General features: G+C 39.0%; 1 protein-coding gene across 1 annotated transcript; it reads left to right on the top strand.

Annotated features, from left to right (window-relative positions):
* Positions 1 to 8,762: 8,762 nt before the first annotated feature.
* SLC19A2 (solute carrier family 19 (thiamine transporter), member 2) lies at positions 8,763 to 26,926 on the top strand. Its single transcript, XM_011979947.1, has 6 exons — positions 8,763 to 9,214; positions 13,186 to 13,788; positions 20,646 to 20,868; positions 21,996 to 22,188; positions 22,589 to 22,730; positions 24,879 to 26,926. The coding sequence occupies exons 1-6, from the start codon at positions 9,017 to 9,019 to the stop codon at positions 25,005 to 25,007; spliced, it is 1,488 nt and encodes a 495-aa protein (XP_011835337.1). The 5' UTR covers positions 8,763 to 9,016; the 3' UTR covers positions 25,008 to 26,926.
* Positions 26,927 to 27,576: the final 650 nt, after the last annotated feature.

Genomic DNA, 27,576 nt, shown 5'->3' with positions numbered 1-27,576 from the left:
TGCAGTGGCGAGATCTTGGCTTACTGCAACCTCCGCCTCCCAGGTTCAAGCGATTCTCCTGTCTCAGCCCCCTGAGTAGCTGGGACTACAGGCACGTGCCACCATGCCCAGTTAATTTTTGTATTTTTAGTAGGGACAGGGTTTCACCATGTTGGCCATGATGGTCTTAATCTCTTGACCTTGTGATCTCCCTGCCTCGGCCTCCCAAAGTGCTGGGATTACAGGTGTGAGCCACCTCGCCCGGCCCCCTCTTCCATCTTAATGGGAGTCCAGTTTCTGCAAGTTTGGGAAAAGCAGTTGTGTCTGTAGGAGCAGGAGTACAAACAGGATTTGAGACCTGGGTCCAGGCACTGCTAGGTGTCAAAACTCTGTAATCACCCTCACATTCAAGGTCATTGATGTTGAGAGAGAATACATTCCTTTTCCAGTACTCAAACTGTTCCTATTACTTAGGTACAGTCTCCCAGCTGAATCAATAGAGTCAGTGAGCTTTATAGCTGGAAGGCTTACGGAGATCATCAACTCCTAACACCCATATTAGAGGAACCTCAGATGCAACATGCAGCCACTTACCCGAAGTCATATAGCCTATTTATAGAAAAACCTGAGTGAGAATTTAGGGTTCTCAATTCCTAATCCAGTGCCATTTTTGGATCACAACAAAATTTCCCCTAGGTTGGCTCCTGGAGTCTGTATGAGGGAGGTCCACAGAACTCATGGCATCCAGGTGGACAATGTGTTAAAATCTTTTTTCTACGAATATCTATTTCATTTTCTTATTGAATTCCACATGTTATCAGTGTTTGTGATATGGCCTTATGACAGAACTGTTACATATTAGCTTGTTTTTGAAGCTTCAGCCACCCAAGTAGTTTATGGGAAAATACCCAAGTATTTTCCTAAGGGAAATTTGGGAACTTATAGAACAGTAAAAGATCGTTTTTGCCTTGAGCACCTCTAGTGAAATAAATGCCACATTTAGTATCATTGTAGCCTCCTGAAGATGGGATTAACCAGGGCTCAAACATGTGCATCCTTGAATCCGCAGAGTGGCTGTATTGCTATTCTTCTTTCATTCACTCTACTCATTTTCACCAAATTTGTGTTAGAAAGGATATGATAAGATACCTGCTTTTAAGGATTTTATAGACTGGTGAGGGAAAAAAGTTACAGTAAAATGTGATAGCTATAGTAGAGGTATATACATAGTTCCAAGGGAAAAGAAAATAGAGCAATTGCCCAAGAGGTGTCAGAGAAGTGTGCAGAGAGGAACTGATACTTAACCTCATTCATTCAACAAATATGTGTCAAGTATGAGTATGTTGCCAAGCACTGTTCCAGAGCAGTAAACAAAAACAAGTCATTGCTTTCATTGAGCTCTTACTGTAGTGCTCATTCTCAGAAACAGGCAAAATAAATAAATACATAATATAGCAAGTGGGGATGAGTGCTAAGATGAAGAAAGCAACGTAGAAGAATAGAAGGTAGTCAGGATGGGAATGTGTGCTATTTTAAGTAGAATAAGATAATAATTAGGCAGAAACCTGAAAGTAGTGAGGGAGGGCATTATACTAATATCTAGGAAGAGACTGTTGTAGGCAGACAGACTAGCAAGGGCCAAGGTCCTGATGTGGAAGTGTGCTTAGTACATACAAGAAACAATGAAGAAGCCAGTGTGACTAGCCCAGAGTGGGAAAGTGGAGAGTCACAGGAGATGAGATTAGAGATATACTGAGATGGAGTGAGTACATCAGATAGGGTCTTACAGACCACAGTAAAAACTTAGGATTTAATTCAAAATTTGATGGGAAGCCATTGGAGGGATCTGAGCAGAAGAGTGGCATAATCCAATTTAGGCTTTAGGGAGGTCAATCTGCCTGCTGGGCAAATAGACTAGTAGGGGAAGGCTGTGGTCAGAGAAATGGGTTAGGAGCTAGGGTAGCAGCTCAGAAGACAAATAATGATGGCCTGAACTAGGGTGGTAGGGGTGAAGGAGATAAGACATCTGAATGACAATTTGAGAAACTGGTGAGCATTAATGGAGATTAGTAGAAAATGAGACTGAAGCAGTTAGCAGAAGTCAGAAATATGAAGTTTCTACTTTATTTATTAAGCACCAGAGATTCTTAAACAATCAGAGATCAGGGCAAGGGTAATATCAGGTTTGAGGAAGATTCTTCTTACTGTGGTACGAAGATTGGCCTGGGCTAGGGTGAGACTAGAGGCAAGAAACTACAATAAAATAAATGCAAGTCTGAGGATGAAGACAGTGGTTTAATAATAACTGAATTATGGTTAATAACCAGTTTGTTCTCCCAGAGTGCACTAACTTTTCACACAGGATGACATTTTTGAGATCAATGATGACAGCTTTCCAATTCACACGTCAAAGGATGGCAGAAGGCAGGTAGAGTCAGGAGGGAGGAATGGTGCCACAGAGTGTTTATGGGACAGGCCCAGAGCACTTTCCCAAAGGGTATGTGGTACCATGCAAGGGTGGCAATGCCTCCCCTGCACGGCACCACATTCCCAGCCCACACAGGCTGAGCAGGCTGATGAGTAGGCAGCCTTTTAGATGGGCTGGCTGCTCCATGACACAGCTCAGCTGTGGGGCGATGTCTTGATGACTACATTCAAAATTCTGGGTCAGGCATTTAAGAAACAAAGAAGAGAGTCACTTGTGAGCTGAACTGGCATTTTACTGGATGGCACAGCAAGTCATTTAGTCTGTGATTATTGTCAGAACAGAACTTGGTTCTGTTTCTGAAATAAGTCATCAGTTTAGGAGCATTTCAGGGGCATAGCCAGGAGTGGTTCTTGGGTGACTGGTTCACCACTGATTCACCATATGAGCTCTCTGAGGTTGGGGACTGTCTTATCTTTGCTATAGTACCAAAGCAAGGCCTTGAACAACAGGCTCTCAATATACTCGCGCTGAGGAAATAAATGTGACCTAGAAGGACTAAGATCCTTTGTCCCTCAGTGTTCCCACCTATAAATTGAGAAAAAATGTGTATTTGTACCTATCATACTTACAGAGATGAAGTAAGAATCCAAGTTCTAGTAAATATCTTTGAAAGGCCTTTCAATACTCCGTTTTCCGGGAGAACTGCTTTGTGGTACCAGTATATCGAAAGTAAAGAAACATTAACTAGGCAAGCGCTTAAGAGGTTACATGGCATGGAGGAATAGTATTGAGCTGTAAGTTTGCATGACCAAAGAATATTTAGAATTTGCTGCTAACTCTCTAGGTTATTCTGGTAAACTAATTTACACTTCTTGATCTCAACTTCAATGTTTTTTTCCAAAATTAATAGTTTATGATTACAATTATTTTTGTTGAATTCCATCATTTCTAGAACAAAGTTCAAATTGGGCCAACCAGAATGTTTCCAATTTTAGCATATCATATGTCCCTTAACTCCTCTGTAACTTAGTGTTTTCGTCAGAAAAGTAATGCAATGGACAGACTGATCTTAATGCTTGTTTTTGCTCCAAAATTCTACACATCACACAACAGGTATAAATCAATGCTCCTTTCTAGCTTGCGCTAGTCCATAGATTAAAAACGTCTGACTTGTACATCCAGTTGGAGTTGTGTTAAAGTTATAGATTAGCTTCAGGGAAAGGACATTTTTATGATGCTTTTTTTTCTCATCCAAAGACACAGTATGTCTGGACCATTTTTTCAGACTTTGTTTTAATGTCTACAATAAAATTTTACCATCTAGCAAAGATACTACAAAAGTCATTAAAAAGTATATTTGAAAAATATATGTTTTTGAATAGGAAAAATAAATGATTAAAAAATATAAAAAGCTTTTAAAAAGAAATTAATGAGAGGGATAAGCCACCAAAAGAAAAAATGGTCAAATAATATGGATAGGCTGTTTGCAGAAGGGTAAATCCAAGTAGCTGACAAACATATGGAAAAAAAATGCTCAAACTCATTCATAAAGATTTTCAAATTGAAGATACAATAAGGTATTTATTTATTTTTATTTTTTGAGTTGGAGTCCAGTCTCAGGCTGGAGTGCAGTGGCGTCAATCTCTGCTCACTGCAACCTCTGCCTCCCCGGTTCAAGTGATTCTCCTGCCTCAGGCTCCCAAGTTGATGGGACTACAGGCATGCGCCACCACACCCAGCCAATTTTTGTATTTTTAGTGGAGACAGCGTTTCACCATGTTGGCCAGGATGGTCTTGATCTCTTGACCTCGTGATCTGCCCACTTTGGCCTCCCAAAGTGCTGGGATTACAGGCGTGAGCCACTGCGCCCAGCCACAATGAGGTATCATTTATACCATGGTTTCTTATCTTTCTCACTAGTGGCATTCTGGGATGGACAACTCTTTGTTGTGGGTGATGCCTCGAGTATATCGCAGGATATTTAACAGAATCCCTGGTTCTGCCCATAGAAGCTAGTAGCACCACCTGCCCCACCCCCCACCCCATTGTGACAATCAAAAATGTCTCCAAACATTGCCAAATATCCCTTGTGGGACAAAATCATTCCGGATTGAGAACCACTGATTTATACCTATTAGATAGGCAAAAATTATAAAGTTTGATTATAGCTGTAATAAAGGATGCAGTGCAGAAAGAATGTTTTCATATATTGCTAGTAAAAATGTAAGTTATTAATGTAAAACAATTGAGCAATATCTATTAAAATTAAAAACACATATACTCTTTAAACCAGAAATACTACTCCTAGGAATAAATCCTTTTAAACTGAAATTTAAAATACACAAACAAACATTGTACAAGGATGTTAACTGCAGCATTGTTGGCAGTGGCCAAAAACTAGAAACAGAATGAATAACCATAAGTAAGGGCTGAATAGCACACCCATGCAATAGAATATTATGTAGGCATTAGAAAGAATTAGAGGTATACCTTAACACACGGAATGTTCTTCATGAGTTATTCCTTAGTGAGAAAACCAAGAGCCAGAAGAGTGCATAACACAGTTGTATAACACTGTGTAATCTTACTTTTTGCAAAACACACCCCTCCACGCTTTTTATATTAATATATAAAAGTCCCCCGATATTCTATTTACCCCTACTAAATGGAAAAAAATATATTTGCAAATCATATCTGACAAAGGTCTAGTACCTAGAATTTATAAAGAACTCTTCTAACCCAACAACCAAAAGACAAACAACTGAATTAAAGAGGGGCAAAGGACTTGAATAGGCATTTCTCCAAAGAAGTTATACGATTGGCCAACAAACACATGAGAAGATGCTCAACATCAGTCATTAGAGAAGCACAAATCAAAACCACAGTGAGATACCACTTCACACCCACCAGGATGGCTACTATAAAAAGGAAAATAAGTGTTGGCAAGGATGTGGAGAAATTGGAACATTTATACATTACTTATGAGAATGTGAAATCATGCAGCCTGTGGAAAACAGTTTGGCAGTTTCTCAAATAAACACAGGATTACCAAATGACACAACAATTCTACTCCTAGGTATATACCCCAAAGAAATCAAAGTAAATATTCAAATACAACATTTGCATACAAATGTTCATAGCAGCACTATTCACAATAGACAAAAGTAAAAACAATCCAAATATTATCAATTGATGGATAAACAAAATGTTGTTTATACACATATTACTCAGCCATAAAAAGGAATGAAGTACTGATACATGCTACAATGTGGATGAATCTTTAAAACATTAAACTAAGTGAAAGAAGCTAGACACAAAAGGTTGCAAATTGTATGTAACCTCCAGAACAGACAAATCCATAGTCAGAAAGTATATTAGTGTCTGCCAGGGACTAAGGGGAGGAGGGAACAGGGATTGACTGCTTAATGGGTACCAGTCTCCAGTAGGTACCAGTCTCCTGAAAATATCTTGGAATTAGACAGAAGTGATGGTTTCACAATATTATGAATGTAGTAATGCCACTGAGTTGTACACTTAAATATAATTAATGATTAATTTTATGTTATGTGAATATTGCCTCGATTTAAAAAATATATTCTATTTACCTTTGTGTTAGATTCCTATTGATGCACAACAAATGAACAAAAATTTAGCAGCTTTAAAATATTACCACATCAGCTTAGCTCACAGTTCTGTAGATCCAGGTGGGCCTGAGTGGATTCTCTGCTTACGGTTTCGCAGGCCAATATTAAGACGCTGACCCACCTGGGCTCTTCTCCGGCGAGAGAATCCCACTTCCAAGCTCATTTAGGTTTGTAGCAGAATTCAGTTCCTTATGATTCTGGAACTGATATCCTGATTCCCTGCTGGCTGTCAGCCAAGAGCCAGTCTCAGTTGTTACAGGATGCCCACATTTCTTGGCATGTAGCCCCCTTCAACAGCAGCATGTCAAATTCTCATCCTTCAAATCTCTCTGACTTCCTCTTCTGCTATTAGCAGAAGGAAAAGCTCTGCTTTTAAAGGGCTCATGTGATTAGATTGGGCCCACCTGGAAAATCTCACATTTGTCATAAAATGTAATATAATCACAGGAATATTGCCTCATCAAATTCGTAGTTTCCACCTAACACTCAAATGGGTGGGGGTTATACAAGGCCAAGCGTCACTGGGGGTCATTCTTAGAATTCTGCTTATCGCCATGACCTCTTAGACAAAAATAATAAGAAAACATCTACCCAATTCAAGGACAGTTACTGTTTATACCCAGCCTCGTTGCCTATATGATTTACACCAAGGAAAAGTTACAGAAGCAGTGATTTACAGATTAACATGGTTCAGGTCCCCAAGCCTCAGGGAAGGGATGGAAAGCTGTTTTTGTTGTTGCTGTTTTGTTTTTTGAGACGAGTCTACTGAGTCTAAAGAGTCTCACGAGTCTCGCTCTCCGCTCACTGCAACCTCTGCCTCCTGGGTCAAGTGGTTCTCCTGCCTCTGACTCCCAAGTAGCTGGGACGACAGGCGTGTATGCCACCATGCCTGGCTAATTTTTTCATTTTTAGTAGAGACGTATTTTCACCATGTTGACCAGGCTGGTCTGAGACTCCTGACCTCAAGTGATCCGCCTGCCCTGGCCTCCCAAGGTGCTGGGATTACAGGAGTGAGCCACCATGACCACCCTGAAAGCTGTTTTTAATAAGAAGGCTTTTCTTTCCCAGGCCTCTCTGGCTTGCTTTCTCTTTCTTTCTTCACTTCTACAAAAGCACTGAATGTAAATACAAAGCAATTGTCAAGAGGACCACCTGTTTTCTCTCTGTAGGCCTGATAAGGGTTGGAGTTTAGGGAACTAGATAATTGAATAATACCAATTAGAAGTCTTCAAACATTTTGGTCTTAGGACCCTTGTTACCGAGGTGCCCCAAAACTCTGTTGGGTTTTGTGGGTTATACCTATTGATAATTGCCATATTGTAATAAATTAAAAATAGAAAGTCTGACAAACACAAGAATATACAAGCACATATTCTCTCATCCTATAAAGTGATGATGTCATCACACATTATATAGCCTCTGGAGTGGAAAACGAAATAAAGTTTTAACATGGTTATGAAAATAGTTTTGAACTCATGAAACCTCTGACAGGGTCCCAAAGACCCCCAGGGCTTCCTCGACCACACTTTAAGACTCATTGAAAGATGTAAATACTACCAATTGTATTTCTTCACAGATTAATCAATTCACATATTTGGGTTCATTCATTTGTGCAGTCTTAGAAACAAATCTTTCCCTTTACTAGTATCTTATTCCATCTGGTAGACTCACTTCTGTTGCTGATGCTTGAAAAAAGTGTCATTTGCTATCACAGGAAGAAAATTGTGCTAGATGGATCGTAACATACCGAAAAGCAAGATAGTTTCAAAATGTTTCCATGAGCTTCTGGCAGGATCTATCATTCTACAAATACTGCACAGGAAAAATTGCTTTAAATGCTGCATCTTTGCAGAAGGATTAGGATAGAGCCAGGCTGTGAGTCAGGCAGAAAAAGGCACACAGAGGGAGATGAAAGCAAGCACTGGAGAGTCTTGCCATGCTTTGCCCTTGAAAACTATGCCAAGACCTCTTTTTTGTTTTTAAATGAAGAAATCCCTCATGTTTCGTGATTACTGTAATGACTCAGGATTTTCCACCTTCCTTTTAACTATAAACCTTAGCGTAGTTAGGTGTTTGTTTTCTTTGTATCACGCTTGCAAAAAATGATGAAATAAAGTTAAAACCCTTTAATTGGGACTCCATTACGGTTCCGCTATTCACTGACCAGCTTGTTCATTATTCTCCCAATATTATCCACTTTCTTCATTTCAGTCTCTCGCTTAGATCCTGGGCTTCTGATGTCTTTCCATGGCGGATGAATACAATTTAAAACACGAAAGCTGCTGGAGGAGTGATTTAACCTTCCCCCTTCCCAACGTGAAATCTTTGCCTGTCCTCTGTCACTAAGTCTCTCAGGAGCAGAACCTGAATGGACATTCGAGGGACGGTGAATAAGAATGACAAACGATGGTTGGCGAGAACAGAGCGTTTCTTCCATCTGGGGATTAGGCCCACAGGACGCATTCCCGACAGATGAGCAGAGCCGACCACGGGTGTGACACGAACCCTAGCTGGCCGCCTGACTAGCGTTCGGCCGCAAGCCGCCCCTTTCAGATTGGAGTTCCACATGTCCTCCGCGCTTGAGCCCTGGGACGTCAGAAGCCTGGCTTGCTGCCGCCGCCGCCAGTTCACGTCGTGTGACCCACAACCAATGGCAGAGAAGCCAAGTATTCCTGGCGTCCGCTGTGATTGGTTCCCAGCCTGGAGGCGGTGGCGGAGGGTGGGCCTTAGGACGGGTCTCCCTTAGGCCGGGCGCTCAGACCGCGACCGTGGAGGCGTCCGCGGGTTAAGGCTGGGAGTCCGGTAGCCGGAGGCGGCGGCGAGTCCAGAACGGCCGGGCCTAACAGGGAGAAGGCGTCACTTGCGGTTACAAGTGCCCGCGCTGGGGCAGTGCCTGACCCTCATTGCAGTTGGCGGAGGAGGAGAAGGAAGGGGCCGGGCCGGGTCCCCTCCCCTCGCGCCACGGATGGATGTGCCCGGCCCGGTATCTCGGCGCGCCGCGGCGGCCGCTGTGCTCTTGCGCACCGCTCGGGTCCCTCGTGAGTGCTGGTTTTTGCCCACCGCGCTGCTCTGCGCCTATGGCTTCTTCGCCAGCCTCAGGCCGTCCGAGCCCTTCCTGACCCCGTACCTGCTGGGGCCGGACAAGAACCTGACCGACAGAGAGGTACGCGCGGAGGCGGGGCGCGCGCAGGAAGGGCGGGCGACCAGCCTGCGGGTGGGCGGCGGAGGAAGAGAGGACTGAGAAAAGCGCTCGAGCCATTCTGGGCAGAGATTTCTGATTTTTCCCAGTTGGAGGTCGACTTCGTGCTCTGCGTTGTGTTCATGATTTTCTGTTTTCTTCGGCTATGTAGGGCGAGTCTCGTGCGAAGGTCTCAGAACACGCGTCCAGAGGCCCCGTGCCTTGTGTGTCAGGCAGTATGCTGATAGTGTTGTAATGTGGCTTAGCGTGACTGCCCAGACTGGTCCAGCAGTTCCTGCTGGGGGTGAGGGGGTAATATTTTGACAAAGAAGTGAAAACAGCAAGGTGTACTTTGGACATAGCTTAGTAAATACTCATTGACTGAAAGTAGGCAACCACTGCTTTTCTGAAAGGATCTTCCCTCTACCTGCTTCACCTGCTTCCTGTCCATCCCTTACTTTGTTTACATTTGGCAGGATGGATGTGCTTATCCAAGTAAGGACAGGACAGAAGTACAGAACGTCTTAATTTGTCTTGATTTTTAGTTGGGTGAGGTTGTGTCCAAGGATATCCTGCCCCTCTCTCCCTTAAGCCCAACCTCCAGGGATAAAGGCAGATGGTATAACATAATTGACTCTTATTTATGGTTTTCCTTGTATTGTGAATTGTTGCTTCACAGATGTTAGTTTTGCTTCTCAGATACAAGGTGGTGTCTTTGAAGGCTTCTGTGATGTTCAGGGTAATTGAAAGCACGTAGTCCATCATCAAGAGTTTTTTGCTGATTGATTTTTCCTAGGTAAGGGCTTACAATTAAAGTACTTCAGAAGCGCATAGTGTATTTTAGAAATGTACTGACCTGTTAAAGTGCATGGTCAAAACCAGCACTTGATTTTTGCAGAAGAAAGACAATATATAAACTGAAAAAGAAATTAAACCCAAAGTACTTCCACAAAACCGAAATAAAGCCGATTCAATGCCCTCTTCCTGGGCCGTTTCTCAGTCTTGTGGATCACTGCATAAGCGACCGTAGCAGTTATTCATAACCTATTTGAATTTTAATACTGATTTAAAGCAATAATAAAGTCAAAACAGCCAACTTTTGTGAACAGAATGATTTTACAAGAAAATTACTGCACTGATATGAGAAAGTATGATTCTGGAGACCCAAAACAACCACTGAATCTGAGGTGTAGCCACTGAGGCAGAATTGATACTGCTGTGAACAGCTGACCATTAAAGTTTCATGTGAACTGCCATGTGATCTGCACAGTTTGTGCACCTTTCCTGATAGTGAAACACAGGGAGAGAAACATGTTCCAAGTGTTGATATTTGAAAGCTGATCTGTTTTGTCATGTGCCCTGGGTAGAAGGTTGCTGTGTGATGTGCTACCACGATCATGTGCTCTGTCCTATCAGAAAGCTTTTCAAGGTGAGTGAAGTATGTTCAGGGGGCACAGAAATAAAGCAGAGTGGCCAGGCGTAGTAACTGTTTGCTGATTGTGTAACAAAAACATAAGCGTACTTCTATTATTGCTAATTAGATGAGGAAAAGGGATTTGGAGAGAAATCTAGAAGTCTGGGGAAGGGGTGTATTCTCAGAGGACCACCAGATCATGGCTGATTCTCCTCTCCTTTACCTTGTGGCAAGCCCTACGTTTTTTGTATAACTAATAATTGAAATAATAGAACAGCTTATTCATTACTTACTGAGTGCTTGCTTTTTGCAACGGACAGTTAAATAAAAAATATTACATGATTTTTAAGCAAAGCTAATGCTAAGTCATATTCAGCGACATTTGTATTAGTTTGTGTTTGCTCCTAGAAGATTGCAGAGGGACAAGTTGGTTTGAACAGAGCTATTGTTAACTAAATGTTAAAACAAAAGGAGAGGAGAAAAAGACAGATTTCTTCTCTCTACTCTCAAAGATTTTTTTTTTAGATTTCAGGAAAAGCATTCACTTTAAAATAGATACCAGTTTATAAGTTTTAAGCAGGCTAAAATTTGACTGTATGTTAATAGTTAAAGGCCAAACTTTCAGTAAAACAGATCTTTATCTGTGGGTAGATATTGCCCCAGATATCCTTGTCAGCTTGTCCTCTAGTCTTCAGACTTTGTGAATAAATCAGGTGGAGTAAGTAATTTACATGTTGTGTCTCATTTAATTTTTGCAACAAACAACTCTCCTTTACTGATAATGGAGGTTAAGACTAAGGGGAGCTAAAAGAATCTTGTCTACACTCACACAGCAAGTGATGGAACTGAAATTCCTGCTGGGGTCTTTCTGGTTTAAAGTTTATTTTAAAGATCACTTCTACTATATCCCAAGTTTAAAATAGGCATTAAAAGGAAAACAGCAAAAACTTCTATTTTTTTTTCTATTTACAAACAAGCAAAAAGAAGGACGTAAAAGTTGCCTATAATCCTGCCATCTGGAGAGCGTTAATTTTCTCAAGATTGTAGGACAGATTGACCATCTTTATTTGTTCCTCTGCCCCAAAAGAAACAAAACTTAGAGTCAGAGAAGCTTAATGAAACACTAGGATAAAGGCTGTCTATCTTGTGTCTAGAAGTAAGAAATGACAGTAATTCAGTTTTCAAAGCGTTTATTGAATCTAGTATCTTCCAAACAGTATGCTGGCTTTTAGACAAGTCATACAGGTGAATGTAGGGGTCTATCCTTAAAAAGCCGATAAGGCAGTTGTTCTCAACTCTGGCTCATTTAAAAATCTGAGAAGTTTTTAGAAAATATCTGTGGCTGGGCATTTTTTTTTTTTTTTTTTTTTTTTTAAAGAGACAGAGTCTTGCTCTGTCACACAGGCTGGAGTGTAGTGGTGTGATCATAAGTCACTGCAGCCCCAAACTCCTGGGCTCAAGCACTTCTCCCACCTCAGCCTCCTGAGTAGCAGCCATAGGCCTGTGCCACCATGCTTGGCTAACAAATTTTTAAAAGCTTCTTAGGAGATGCAGCCATGGTGAAGAGCCAGTATTATGAATTAATTGGGGAAAGAGATGCATGTAGATCAGTATCAAGAGAGTTTGAGGCTAGGTGAGATGGCTCACATGTCCGTAATCCGAGCACTTTGGGAGGCTGAGGCTGGTGGATTGCTTTGAGCCCAGGAGTTTGAGACCAGCCTGGGTAATGTGGTGAAGCCCTATCTCTACCAAAAGAAAAAAAAAAAAATTAGCTGGATGTGGTAGTACAGGCCTGTAGTCCCAGCTACTGGGGAGGCTGAGGTGGGAGGATCACCTGAGCCTCACCTGAGGCGGAGGTTGCAGTGAACCATGATTCTGCCACTGCACTCCAGCCTAGGTGACAGAGGGAGACCCTGTCTCCAAAAAAAAAAAAAGAAAAAAAGAGTTTGAATATTGTAATACAAGTACTATTGGCTTCCGCAAAGTCTTTCTGAATAAGGAAGTCTTTGAAGTAGACCTTGATTAATGGGAAGAATTTATTAGGAAAAAAGATGATGCTATTGGGGATAGGAAAGGATATTTCGGGCTGGGCGTGGTGGCTCACGCCGGTAATCCCAGCGCTTTGGGAGGCTCCTCATTTGAGGTCAGGAGTTTGAGACCAGCCTGGCCAACATGGTGAAACCCCAACTCTACTAAAAATACAAAAATTAGCCGGGTGTGATGGCGGGTGCCTGTAATCTCAGCTATTTGGAAGGCTGAGGCAGGAGAATCACTTGAACCCGGGAAGCGGAGGTTGCAGTGAGCCAAGATTGTACCATTGCACTCCAGCCTGGGTGCAGAGCGAGACTCCATCTCAAACAAAAAAAAGAGAAGAGATATTTTCAAACAATTATCTGAACTGTTGTTGTCAAGGTTCCTTTGATTGATAAGGATGAGATCTTTGAGGTATTTGTAGGTTGTTTTGTAAGAAGAAATTCCTTTTGAGTATTCCAGGTCCTTTGATCACTAATGGGATTTTTTTCTTTTTTTCTCTTTCTACCAGGTCTTCAATGAAATTTATCCAGTATGGACTTACTCTTACCTGGTGCTACTGTTTCCTGTGTTCCTTGCTACCGACTACCTCCGTTATAAACCTGTTGTTCTACTGCAGGGGCTCAGCCTTATTGTTACATGGTTTATGCTGCTCTATGCCCAGGGACTGTTGGCCATTCAATTTCTAGAATTTTTTTATGGCATAGCCACAGCCACTGAAATTGCCTATTACTCTTATATCTACAGTGTGGTAGACCTGGGCATGTACCAGAAAGTCACAAGTTACTGTCGAAGTGCCACTTTGGTGGGCTTTACAGTGGGCTCTGTCCTAGGGCAAATCCTTGTCTCAGTGGCAGGCTGGTCGCTGTTCAGCCTGAATGTCATCTCTCTCACCTGTGTTTCAGTGGCTTTTGCTGTGGCCTGGTTTTTACCTATGCCACAGAAGAGCCTCTTCTTTCACCACATTCCTTCTACCTGCCAGAGAGTGAATGGTATCAAGGTACAAAATGGTGGCATTGTTACTGACACCCCAGCTTCTAACCACCTTCCTGGCTGGGAGGACATTGAGTCAAAAATCCCTCTAAATATGGAGGAGCCTCCCATGGAGGAACCGGTAAGCTCAGCCTTAAATATCTTGTAATTGCTACTATGGGGGCTAGACCAGTGGTGAAAAAACCAGCAAACTCCCTCTTGCTAGATCTTGTATTCATTTGGATTCATGTTTTATCCTGAGTTGATTCATTGCTTTATTCATTCATTCCATTCATTCAAGCTGTGGTTTATTTATATTAGAGATGACACATGTATTTTTCTCTGGAGTGCATGACCTCCAAAGTCAGATTGATACAGCATTATATTGTTCATGTCAGAGATGTCTTGGATTGCAAGGGCTGAGTCTTCATCTTTTGAGTGTTTGGCACATAAATAAAGCACTCAGAAAATTTTTGCTAAATGGGTAAATGAAATGATTCTAATAAATGATTAAATATCTACTAGTTTCTGAATTGAAGCCCAAATTATTATTATTATTATTAATTAATTTATTTATTTTTGAGATGGAGTCTTGCTCTGTTGCTGAGGCTGGAGAACAGTGGTGCGATCTCGATTCACTGCAACCTCTGCCTCCAGAGTTCAAGCAGTTCTGCCTCAGCCTCTCCCTAGTAGCTGGGATTACAGGCACTTGCCACCACGCCCAGCTAATTTTTGTATTTTAGTAGAGACGGGGTTTCACCATGTTGGCCAGGCTGGTCTCGAACTCCTGACCTCAAGCAGTCCACCCGCCTCAGCCTCCCAAAGTGCTGGGATTACAGGCCTGAGCCACTGCACCCAGCCGTGAAGCCCACGGTATTTAAGGGTAAGAAGTTATTTTCCTCTTCTGTGCTAGAAGGTATATCTGTTATTTATTTTTCAAATGACAATTTGCTGAAGTAAAATAGTAATGAATAATGCAGGCAAAGAGATCACAAGAGGACAGTTTGAGGTGATGATGGAATAAATATTAAACGTGTGTTATGAAGCTATCTCTTGGAAGGGAGAGGTATGGCATTAAAATAATTTATCCATCTGTTCTGTCTAGCCAGGAAGATAAATTCCTTTCCCTAGACACCCACCCCCCTTTTTTTTTAATATACAAATTTTTTTGTTTCTATTAGGTTATAAGCTGTGAGCTGTGAGGAGCAAAGTTAATTCCAGCCACACTGTAGTCTTAGTTTTCCTGGGACATGTTTGGAAATAAGCCTATTAACATTCCAGCTTTGTAGGTGGCCTCTGTCGGACGGAGCTCCATAAGCTTTGTAGGCTGGCTGATAATAAAGAACCATTATGAATAAAGTCTTTCATTCTGTACTGAGAGTTAACTGAATTGTTTCAATGTGGTATCTAATGTCCTCATTGAAAATTACTCTTTTCTCTATCCCCATTCTTGAGCTCTCAAATTACTACTTGAAATTTAGGTTATCAGCCCAAAGAGCCTGGGTAGACTTCTAGAGCCTGGGCAACCCTCACCATGAAACTCACCTTGATTACCAAGGCACCTGTGAGCAGTTTTTGTCAGAATGATCAAGGATTAAGTGGCAACGAAATGCTGATTTTTTCATAATTTGTTAGGTGATGTTGGAGAGTCAACAGAGGGTTGATGGGAGAGGGAAGGAGGTATAATCATTTCATAGATTTCATGAAGTGGAAAAAAATAAAGACCCTTCTTTATCTGTTTTGAATGTGTTACAGTGGCTTTAGCTAAAATTAACATATATATAATGTGTGTATAAATGTATATTTTAGATATTAACACATTGACCATAGTTCTAAAGATTTTTATAGTGAGTTTCAAACTTTTTTGAATATAATTAAGAAACATAGAAAACACATTTTACATAGAAAACCTGTACATACATAGGTATGTATATATTTTATATATAACAGAAACAAATTTTACAACAATACTTTATTCTGATACATGCTTTTACTTTTTAAAAATTCAGTTCACTGTTCTCTAAATCAATTTTATTGCCAATTTATGGGTGGTGACCTATAGTTTAAAAAACTCTGTTCTAGATCAACTTGAAATACTTGTTTATAGATACACGGTGTGTCAGTGTTTTATATACCGAAGAATTGTAGAATTTTAGAGTTAGAAATTATTCTAATCACAAGTCAGAAAAATCAGAGCATTTTAAGAAGAGATTAGATTTCATCAAGACTGTCCTTTTAGAGATAAGGATTAGGATCAGAGATTAGCAACTTGCGCAGAATTGCACAAATATACTCTTCGGCATAATTTTAAAGTGTATATGAGATCCAGTTCTTTCTAAACCTTTCTCCATGAAGTCTTTTAACTAGGGTAACAATGTCAGAACCATCATGTCAGTTACACTGTTTCCAAAATTAGGATTCAAGTTAGTTCCCTGATATCCTAGGCTCTGCTACCGATACCATAGCAGATGGGCAGTGCTGCTTGGTATTGGCACCGATTGGCCCTGAAATGCTGCTGTTTTTCTTTGGCAAGCTTGAAGGAAATTCAGAATATGGATATTAGGGATCACAGAGGTATTTTAAGTTGACAAGACCTATAATTAAACCATAAATTATAATCATGGTAATTATTGAAGAGTAGGTAGATAGGTGGTTTTATCTTGATTTTTATAGAAAGAGAAAATGAAGTAGGAGGAGTCTAAGTGATAGCTCACTTTACAAGTTACCTTAGAGTATTTGTGAGTTCTTTTTATTTAAAGAGAGCCTATTGCATTGGGGCAAAGGGTGCTGATCTCACAGAAAGAAGAACCAAAGCTGGTGACTTTCTTTCACAAGCAGAGCTGGATTCATTATGTAGTTGGCTGATAAGTGAACCTGATTTATTTTGAGTTCTTCATCTATTGGAAATGACACAAATTAAACCACTTCTTCAGCATAGGTTCTGACATGTAATTAATACCTAGTAAATGATTCTCTTAATATAGCCATGCTTTTATTTGTAGTTTCATATCTTTTACTACTAGTAAGTGTTCTTTCTGTGTCTGCATGTCTAAGGTCTATAGGAACAATGACAGCAGTGAAATTGATGCTTGCACTTTGGTATTAAATAATGTCATTTCTAGCAGCAGGGTGTAGTGAGTTTTGAAGAAAGTGAAGTCTAAACCCTAGTTCTAGTACTGGGGCAAGTTACTTAATTCTGTGAGATTTAGTTTCCTTATGTACATATCTATCTTACAGGGTTATTTTGAGTATTTAAAGCTTTCAAATGAGTTTACATAGTAGGTTTCCAATAAATGGTAATTGCTGTTACTATTATCATTATCATTAGACATGAATAATCTGGAACAGCTTTGTACTTTTATGGTAGATAGGTCATGTATTTGTGAGGTTGTAAATAGAGTAATATTTCCTTTTCTCTTTGAATTAATCATGCCCAGTCATCTTCATTATCATCATCATTATCGCACCTCCCATTTATTTTGACTTGGGTATCAGATACTGTGCTAAGAACTTTAGAGTCAGTATATTATTTGATTCTTATAAAAACTCGATGATGTAGATATTTGCTCATTTTAGAGAAGAGGAAACTAAATTTAGTTAACTGACTTGCTCTAAGGCACATAGGAAGTGGCACTTCAAAAATTTCCAACTCAGGCCGGGCATGGTAGCTCACACCTGTAATCCCAGCACTTTGGGTGGGCAAGGCAGGCAGATCACTTGAGGTCAGGAGTGCGAGACCAGCCTTGCCAAGGTAGTGAAACACCATGTCTGCTAAAAAAAAAAAAACAACAAAAACTAACTGGGCATGGTGGCGCATGCCTGTAATCCCAGCTACTTGGGAGACTGAGGCAGGAGAGTTGCTTTAACCCGGGAGGCGGAGGTTGCAGTGAGCTGAGATGGTGCCACTGCACTCCAGCTTGGGCAACAGAGACTCTGTCTCAAAAAAAAAAAAAAAAAAAAAATTCCACCCGCATCTGGTTGACTCCAAAAACCACCACTTCAGCAGAGATTTCCATTCCCTGACAGAGGGAAGTAATTGTTAAAGATTTTTAAATGTATAAAACAGCATCAAAACCTTATATTCAAATGAAATCTGAAACTAGATCCCGATTGTGATAAGTAAATAAAAATTGAGCCTTTCTGATTGAAACAGGAATGCAAGTCTGATAATTTTACCCACCTTGAGCCTGTTATTCATCCCACATGAAACTCAAAGCTCCATGGAACACAGTGAAGCCACTTATTAAATTAGAACTTGCATGATTAACTACGAGCAGCTCAGAGTTTTGATGTAACAGAAATAAACCTTTGTAGATGTAAGAAACATAAAAGGTAATACGTCAAATGCTTCTTTAGAAAGTGCGATTCATATAAGCTTAACATTTGAAGCCTAGAAAACAGCATAGAAGGAAGCCTGCAGATTATAGCAAGAGGTGCCGATTTTATAAACAGGACCTGCCATCTTTTCTTTTTGGCATGGCCAGATAATAGATTGAGTAGTTATTAACTTCTGTGTGCAGAATTCATTATTACATAATAGATCTAAAGTTCTCAAATGTATTATACTGGGCATTATTTTATGTATGCCATGACTTTTTAAGCTATGCAGTAAAAATCACTGAGCACCTCTATAATAAATACATGCATTATCTAATTTAACTCTGTATAATCTTATGTGGATAGATGTTATTGTTATCATTTTCGTTTTCCAGATGAGAAAACTAAGGGTTTCTTATCAGTTTATGGTAGGATTTCTAATAGAAACTTGTGAATCCTTTTAATAGTTCCATTCTTCCAGGAATATACTTTCTTATAATCCTTCCAGCATCCTTGAAAGTTTTAGATATCACAGTTGTTTTCCAGGTTATACTGGTTAAGCAACTGAAGCTAAATAGTAATATTCTGATATAGTTCAATAAAACTGGTGGATCTTGAATAAAGACTTCAGAAAATATGCTTGGTACCATTCACTCTCAGCAAATTCACATTAGATATAATTAACAGTTATCTTGTGATTTGTTTAAATTCACAAGGTTTGCGCTCATATACAGTGCCAAGAAATCAATCTTGTAACAGCAGTATTTTGTACTTTTAGGTGGTTATCATATGCAAATTCATCAAGTAGAATTTTCAAGTGTCAGTAATTCTTTCTCTGAGTTATCTTAGTTAACCTCAGTACTCCTCCCTGAATTTTGGAAAAGGGCTGTAGTAATGGTGCTTGAAGGATATCCCCCTCTGGGCTAAATAGCACAAAGAAGGAAGCACCACACTGGGGTTGCTTTGCAACGGAATGAGAAGGTAAAAGAACGATGAAACTCGGATTCTCAGTCCAGTGAGGTTTTCTAGCCTCTGAGGGAGAAAATGGCCTTTATTTACCTAATGCTGATGGTCATTGTTACTGTATATAAGAGGAGAAAATATCTGTACTAATTTTATAAAAATGATATATATGGTGTGTGTGTATATGTGTGTATATATATATACAGTGTGTGTGTGTGTGTATGTTTTTTGTTTTTTTTTTTTGAGACAGAGTCTCTCTCTGTTGCCCAGGCTGGAGTGCAGTGGCATGATCACGGCTCACTGCAGCCTTTATCTAGGTTCAAGTGATCCTCCCACCTCAGTCTCCTGAGTAGCAGGGACTACATGTGTACACCACCACACCCAGCTAATTAAATTTTTTGTGTGTGTGTGTGTGTGTATGTGTGTATGGAGACGGGATCTTACTATGTTGCCCAGCTTGATCTTGAACTTTCTTGGTTCAAGCAGTTCTCCTGCCACAGCCTCCTGAAGTGTGGAGATTCCAGGCGTGAGCCACTGTGCCTGGCATCTACTTACTTTTTTAAATTAAACACTACAGAAAGCTATATAAAAAAAATTAAAAATCACCTGACCTACTACCACCCAAAGATTAGTGAACTTTTCAAACATCTCTTTTCATATATGCATATGTATGTACACATATGTATACATTTTATAGTAAATGAAATTGTGATCTACATGTAGTCTTGTAACTTGCTGTTGTTTTACTCAGTGGTATATCATACTCATCTTTCCATGGCGCTCATTTTGCCTTTACATGTTAGCCACGAAAGTAAAATTTTCCATGTTCTGTTTTTTTTGGGTTTTTTTTGTAGAGATAGGATCTCACTTTCTTGCCCAGGCTGATCTCAAACTCCTGGGCTCAAGCAATTCTGTCTTGACCTCCCAAAGTGCTGAGATTATAGATGTGAGCCACCGCACCCGGCCTTCCCATGTTCTGAGCAAGGCCCAGGGATTACAGTAACATTTGGTAGATTAGTCCTTTCATAGAGATGAAATCAGAGATATCTCACAGAGTGTCTGACATCTCATATTCACTTCTTGCGATGGTGCATAGCTCAGTAATGTCTTGCTTCACTCAATTATAAGCCCAGTAACTTGATTTATTACTTTATTATAATACTATTTCTCATTGTTTAAATATTAAGTAATATAAAAAGTTTAAGGAAGAAAATTTAAACCACTAAGAACCCACCACTTAGAAAGAACTGCTAATATTTTGGTCTACTTCTTTCCAATATTTCTATCTTAACTGTTGCGTCAATCTGTCAATTACAAGGGTAGGAGGCCTTAACTGAATAGTGATTTATTAGGGTTGCTAGTCTGTTGCTTATTATTATTCTTGTTATGTTGTTTGCCAGTCTATGGGAGATGTAGATTATAGACTCCTATTGGCTGAAGCCTGCAATCTCTTTTCATCATCTTCATTTTGTAAACAATACATCTTTTGCTGGGTTGATTACATACAGCTGTGTTAATGCTATAGTGCATTTAAAGCAAAAATCCTATGAGAACATATTTTTCACCAGAGGGGATAAATGTAATTGTTACAAGTTTATGAAGTAAGCAGTTGGTTTTCACAAGGAAAAAAGTCTGTTAGGTAAATAATTGGGCCTGTAAATTGCTTTCTATATAATTGCCTTTATCAGAGTTTGAGCATTGTTCCTTTTTGCTATGTAGGAACCCAAGCCAGACCGTCTCCTTGTGTTGAAAGTACTATGGAATGATTTCCTGATGTGCTACTCTTCTCGCCCTCTTCTCTGCTGGTCTGTGTGGTGGGCCCTCTCTACCTGTGGCTATTTTCAAGTTGTGAACTACACACAGGGCCTGTGGGAGAAAGTGATGCCTTCTCGCTATGCTGCTATCTATAATGGTGGTGTGGAGGCTGTTTCAACCTTACTGGGTAAGCAATGCAGGATAATAGAGGGTGGTGGTGGGGAAGGGATTCCTCTGGTAGGTAAGCCAGCCGTAATCAGATTTGCTCCCCGCTCCCAAATTTGAAATAGCCTCAAAAAATGATTTACTTATTTTGAGCTCGATTTTATAATTGAGGAAGACAACTTAGAAGTACTCAAGTGGAGCAGGACTATGACTAACAAACTGGAATTTTTAAAGAAACTTTGGGGAAACCTAATATAATTTTCAAGATTGTTTATCCAAGTTTCCATTATCTCTGTACTTACTGGGTAGTTTTGTCACTTGATGTGAAATTTTGAATAGCAATATACAGTAGTTTATAACAATAGTGTCTAATATTTGTTGAATGTTACTATGTGCTAGGTCCTGTTCTAAGGACATTATATACATTAACTCAGTCTTCACAAAATTCCTGAGATAAATTTATCCCCATTTTGCAATGGAAACTTGGGACTGGTAGGTTAATAACTTGCTCAAGGTCATATAGATGGTAAGTAGCAAAGTCAAGATTTGAACTCAGGCAGGATGGCTTCAGAGCCTGTGTATTTGACCATCTTACTCTTTTGTTAATTTGTAATTTGTTGACCTACCTCCTGAGGTTGTTGGATGGTGTTATATGATTTCTGTAAACACTTATTATCTGTCTTGGCACTCAGAAAACACTTCATAGATTTTAGCTATCCTTATCATCGTCACTGTTTTACCAAAAGGCAGAGAAGCCCTTTTGCCATGTTCTAGACCGCTCCTTGGTATGAAGGGGAGATGACTCATCCTGCCATGATGCCAAATTAGAGGCCGTGGTTCTTTTTGACTCTTGCCTCTGCTTCAGCTGCAGAATGGTTTTTTGCTTAGCAAAGTCCCTGTGTCTTTGTCCTGCATTTTCATCTCATTGCCCCCTCTCCTAATTCAGTCTGTCATCTCAGTGGCTCCATTTTATTGATTCAAAGTTCAGAAATCTCTGTGTGAGTTTCAAGGCCCTCCATATTCTTGAGCTATCCTATTTATAAGGTTGCAGATTTGAAAATTTAATAATCTAAGCTGTGTTTTTAATGTATTTCATAGCATTTGCTTAGCAAAATAACTCGATTTTTTGTTGTTCCTGTTATTTTGTAGGTGCTGTTGCTGTGTTTGCAGTTGGTTATATAAAAATATCCTGGTCAACTTGGGGAGAAATGACGTTATCTCTCTTTTCTCTCCTGATTGCTGCTGCAGTGTATATCATGGACACTGTGGGTAACATTTGGGTGTGCTATGCATCCTATGTTGTCTTCAGAATCATCTACATGTTACTCATCACCATAGCAACGTATGTATTTTGGCTCATAGAAGCCTTAGGAAAAATTGTAACAGGATAAATTTTTTGGTTTCTTTACAAACCAAAATATTAAAGTTTCTAGTTAAATTAGGCAAATGGGAGGAAACATTGTATTTTATGTGCATTATCAGTTTTTCTTCTGAGGAAACATTTAGGCAAGTTTTGTTTATTCCCTTGTCTGTATGTTCCTACTGTTTTCAGATGTTTGCATGAGATTTATATCATTTAGTTGCAAAATGTTTTCATTTGTTTGGAAAGGCAATTGACAGTGGAAAGAAGGACTCTTCACATTTCAAGTAAAAATGTTTACTTTTATTTAGAATAACTATTATAAGTACTCAGGAAGTAATTCTTATCTATTCACTCTTCTTTTATTTTTAATTTTTTTAAGTTTTCAAATTGCTGCAAACCTCAGCATGGAACGCTATGCCCTAGTATTTGGTGTAAATACCTTCATTGCCCTAGCACTACAGACGCTGCTCACTCTAATTGTGGTAGATGCCAGTGGCCTTGGATTAGAAATTACCACTCAGGTAAGATCTCTCCTTTGGCATCGAAGGTAGTATGTGTGACTTGATCAGGGTGACAGAAGTATATGTATGCTTAATGGAAACAAATTCAAACAATAGGGAACAGATGTAAAGTAAAAGTGTACCCTCCTTCCTTCATTCAACACCTTCTCCCCTATCCTTAGTTCCTCTCTCCCTGGAGGGTGTTGGGATTGTCGTCTTTTTTATGAGGTCTTAGAACACTCCTGAGTGTAACTCATCAGCCCAGTGGGTCTGTTTCAGCTGAGAGGTAATACTGATTCCTTACAGGCCAAGACCTTCTGCTTCCTCATCCATTATTTCCCTCTATACTTAAATCTATGCTTGGAATACTGTGTCCCATGTTTGAGATTCCCTGTTTCATCTCACAGCTCTTTAAGTCTCCTCCCTTTATTTAAAACACCCCTTACCCAAATACCAAGGTAGTGCCTTGCTGTTGATGAACAGCATTATGATTTGTAACACATGACCTATTGAGAAACTTGCACCAACACCCAAAAACAATGTGAATACTTTTTACATTCAGGAATTGTATAGTTGTATATGCCTTCATGCATTGTAAGTTTTAAGTACATATTGTTTTGTACTTTGGCAAAATGGGCAACTGAATGAATCAAGAAGTACTTACTCCCACCCCGATCCCAACCCAAATGATTTCTTCCCAACATATTAGCTGTAATTAACTTTGTTTTTACTAAAGCAATCTAAGAGAGAAATAGTAATAATAGACAATGTGCATTGAGTGCCTTCTGTGTGTCAAATGCTTTGTATAGGATTTGCAGGGTTGCTGTATTAGACATGAAGAAGACGAGTTTGAGAGATGTTAAGTCACTTGTCCAATACTATCAATAATAGTGTTCCAGAGCTCGGCGTTAAACCAACATCTAACCCCAAAACTTATTTCAGGATGGAAAGTAGGAGAGAAACTTAAGTGCCTGCCATCCTCCCTGTATAAGGGAGAGTTCCCAGGACGATTACAGTTGAGGGAAACATGGCTCTCATTGGAAGTGGAAATTTGTCAGCAGATTCTTATAGAAATGGTAGATTTAAACATGTGGAATAATAGGATTTTGTGGGTGGTGCTGAAACCCATTTAACTGCCATGATTGATTAATGGCTTCCTGCAGAAGTACAGCCAACCTTGAAAGAAATTGGCTCAGTGATTTAAGGCCATACTCTCATTGTACCTTTGAACCAGTTCGTAAGTATTTAGTATGTTATTATAAGAAGATGATGATGATGATGATATCAATAAACCATATAGTCACATTAAAATTTGGCTTAGGGCATCATCCTCCGCAAACTAACACAGGAAACAGAAAACCAAACACTGCATGTTCTCTCTCATAAGTCGGTGTTGAACAATGAGAACACATGGACACAGGGAGGGGAACAACAGACATTGGGGCCTGTCGGAGGGTAGGGGGCAAGGAGAGGGAGAACATTAGGACAAATACCTAATGTATGTGGGGCTTAAAACCTAGATGATGGGTTGATAGGTGCAGCAAACCAGCATGACACACATATACCTATATAACAAATTTGCACGTTCTGCACATGCACCCCAGAACTTAAAAAAAAAAAAAATTGTCTTAGGGAAGAATTTTTATATTAAGTAATCCTATAATGGAATCTAGTTGACCTTCTACTGCCCTCTTCTGGGGAAAAATAGAGTTCTTGATCTTCAGAATTTGGCCTGTTTGTACCCACCTATCAGCTTGAAGGTAGAGACCAGGACTGAATTATAACAATAACAGCAACAACAATAGAAATAATACTAACAGCATTAGCATTGTGCTAATGAGCATTTGTGATCTCACTGATTCGTCCCAACAATGCTGTAAAGTGACAACTATTATGAATTCCATTTTGTAAGTGAAGAAGTCAGGGCTCAGAGATGAAGTATCTCAATCAAGTTCACGCAGCTTGTAAGGGATGAAGTCAGGATTCACACTTAGGCAGTCAGGCTTTATTTAGTACCACCATGCTGGTGATGCTGCTTTGTAACTTTAGGGTCTGGCACATGGTGTAAGTATGCAATATTTTTTTAGGCTTTATGGACAAATTCTGAATATATTATAGAGTAATCATCTTGTAATTGATAATTCAATAAACTATTTTTCCCCCTTCTAGTTTTTGATCTATGCCGGTTATTTTGCACTCATCGCTGTGGTTTTCCTGGCCAGTGGTGCAGTCAGTATTATGAAGAAATGTAGAAAGCTGGAAGATCCAGAATCAAGTTCTCAAGTAACCACTTCATAATACACTGCTGAAGGGCTTCTTCTTATAGCAAGAACTCCGCACAGCAACTGCCTGGATGTATTTGATTTTTTAAAGTGTAGACATATATTTATGAATGTGCATTTCTTGGCTTCAAAGCAGCCACTTGACTAATACCTTGTATTCCGGGAATAACATGATACTATTCAGAGGAGCCAGAAGCAAAGTTTATTTCATGGATTATTTATAGAGCTAATTTAAGGATGACTTCTGATTCAAAAGTGAACTTGATTTTAAAAACCAGTCAAGAGCAATCAAGCAGCACATGGTGTTGTATACTTTATTAGCAAGTGAGTTTGGTGTTTTATAGGTCGCATATGTCTGTATCTACTTAGCCAGGTGCTTGGCCTGGTGGGAGCAGGGCTTCACAGAGGCCACAAAATGTTACAAGTCATGATGGATGGAAATATGTTCTAACAGCATCTGCCTGTATTCAATTTAATTCTTATTTCTGTGTTACTCATGTGCATTGGTCTTTCTACATAGTTATTTTATCACTGGCAATATTTGTTCTGATTTAATGTTCTGTATTTTAAGGTGTATGTATCATTTCTAATTTTAAGTTATTTTTAAAAAATTCATCGTATGAATGTTCTTGGTTCCCATCGTGACAATTATGTATTTGTGTAAAATTTGTTTAGAAGTACATTTTTGCATTATTCATATGCTTCCCAGAGAAGCTCATTTTTAGAAAATAAGGCAAGTTTTGAAGCCTGTCTAAATGAAGAGATTTAAGAAAGCTTAAGGTAGGTTTGCTTGTCTTTAAATCTTCAATATGAAGGACTATTAATTCCAAGATTAAAAGTTCATATATGGGCTACAGATATAACTAGCCCATTTGTATTTGCATTCCCTTTTATTTCCAAAATAAAATGAGAAATCTTTTTTGAATAATTTCATCCCTATATATAGTTTTTATATTAATTTGTTTTTCTTATCCAAATAAAGATGTCAATAGGAATTGCATTAGTCCAAGGCCTTTTTCATAAACTGAGCCTCTTTTAAATTATTTCAATGGGACAGGAACTAGGATAGATGTGATTCCTGCATTTTTTTTTACCTTAAATCTGTCTTTGTTTCTAAAGGTAGATCATCTTGAATATTTGCTTAAAATTGCTAGTGATTTCATTACCAAGTTACTTGAAAAAAATGTTCTATATGCATTTAATTCTGAAATCAGTCTACCAAGGGGCTGCTAGTATATGTCAGACATGAAAACTATTTTAAAGCTGACTTTGTTGCCTTATCTTGAAAAGAATCTAGATAGGTGCTTTTAACTGGGATATTAACTTTTTTTAGAATGACACAGCTGAACAATGTTAATAATAGTGTGTCAAGATTGCAAAATTGACGTACTTATTTGGTTTAAGCAGGAATCCTAGAAGCAGATGGATGAGGATAAGAATAGGTCATTTTCTATTCACTGTCCTTTACAATTAAGGGAAAGGAAAAGAACACTAGCTAAGGAAGGGAAAGGGAAGTGGTATCGTAAAAGTAGCAACCTCCATTTTATATTTTGTTTTTTGTTTTTGCTTTGTTTTGTTTGTGCTAATTTGGGAATTGTGTACTCCAAAACAAGTAGAAAAGTGCTGTTTGAGGGATTTTATTAAATATTTTTTTAATGGAATGTGGTACAAATTGTTCACATTACCAAAGCAATATTTCCCTGGAATTTAATTCAGTTTGTGGCATACAACCTGAGCCTTTTCTTATATGAGACAAGAATATGTTCACATCTTGGTATGTGGCCATATTTGTAGAATGCTGAACCCAGTGTGCAAGTTGTACTGTATGCAGTTTTGCAAATAAGTGAAAATAATTTGTTGTACTTTTTATTCAATTCTGTATAGATTATAAAATTATTTTTATTAAATAAATATTTTACAGTATATTTTCTCTTTCTAATCAAAATTATTTTAAATTTATCTTCTATTTCAGTAGGAGCTTTAGATTATATCTTTAAATATTTTAATAATTTATCCTAGGACAAATTTCATATTAAGTCTTCCCCTCGTCTAACTTGCCTAGTTAACCTTTTGTTATCTTGTTAATTATTCCATTCCTTTGTGATTTTTACCTTTGACTCTTCCGCCTTATTTCAGATGTTTTCCCCCTTTTCTTTTGGCACCACATTGCACTGTTTATTTTTTTGGTCTTCATGTTGGCACCGCTCTTATCTCTTTTTAAAGCATTCTTCCTTAAAAAAAAAAAAAAGACACTCTCTTTGATGTTAACTGAATTTTTAAAATAAAGGAAATTAAAGCAAGAGCAGAAAGTACCACCTTGTTCTGAAACTTTATAGCCTCTTTGTTCCACCTCAGATTATTCTAATACCCAGGGAGGAATCTTCTTGCCATGAGTTGAGAATCATTTGTCCATTATATCCCAGAAACCAAATCAGTATTTTCTTACAGTATCCAAATGAGTACCATTTTTTAATATACCATTTCAAAACCTACTTAAGGCATTGATTTCACTGCTTATCACCAAAGTCCTGGAAAATTTTCATGCAAAATTTTTTTTAAATATAGTTTTATAGCCCTATAGTTTC

The sequence above is a fragment of the Mandrillus leucophaeus genome, unplaced genomic scaffold (genome assembly GCF_000951045.1).
Source record: "Mandrillus leucophaeus isolate KB7577 unplaced genomic scaffold, Mleu.le_1.0 Scaffold207, whole genome shotgun sequence".
In the NCBI taxonomy this organism is placed as follows: Eukaryota; Metazoa; Chordata; class Mammalia; order Primates; family Cercopithecidae; genus Mandrillus; species Mandrillus leucophaeus.
Note: the sequence above shows the minus strand (reverse complement) of the source record. Positions and strands in the feature narration are given on the sequence as shown.

Coding starts and splice junctions, on each gene's coding strand:
- SLC19A2 (XM_011979947.1), top strand. CDS start 9,017: ATGGATGTGCCCGGCCCGGTATCTCGGCGCGCCGCGGCGGCCGCTGTG. Junction 9,215..13,185: donor AGAACCTGACCGACAGAGAG/GTACGCGCGGAG, acceptor TCTTTCTACCAG/GTCTTCAATGAAATTTATCC. Junction 22,731..24,878: donor GATTAGAAATTACCACTCAG/GTAAGATCTCTC, acceptor TCCCCCTTCTAG/TTTTTGATCTATGCCGGTTA.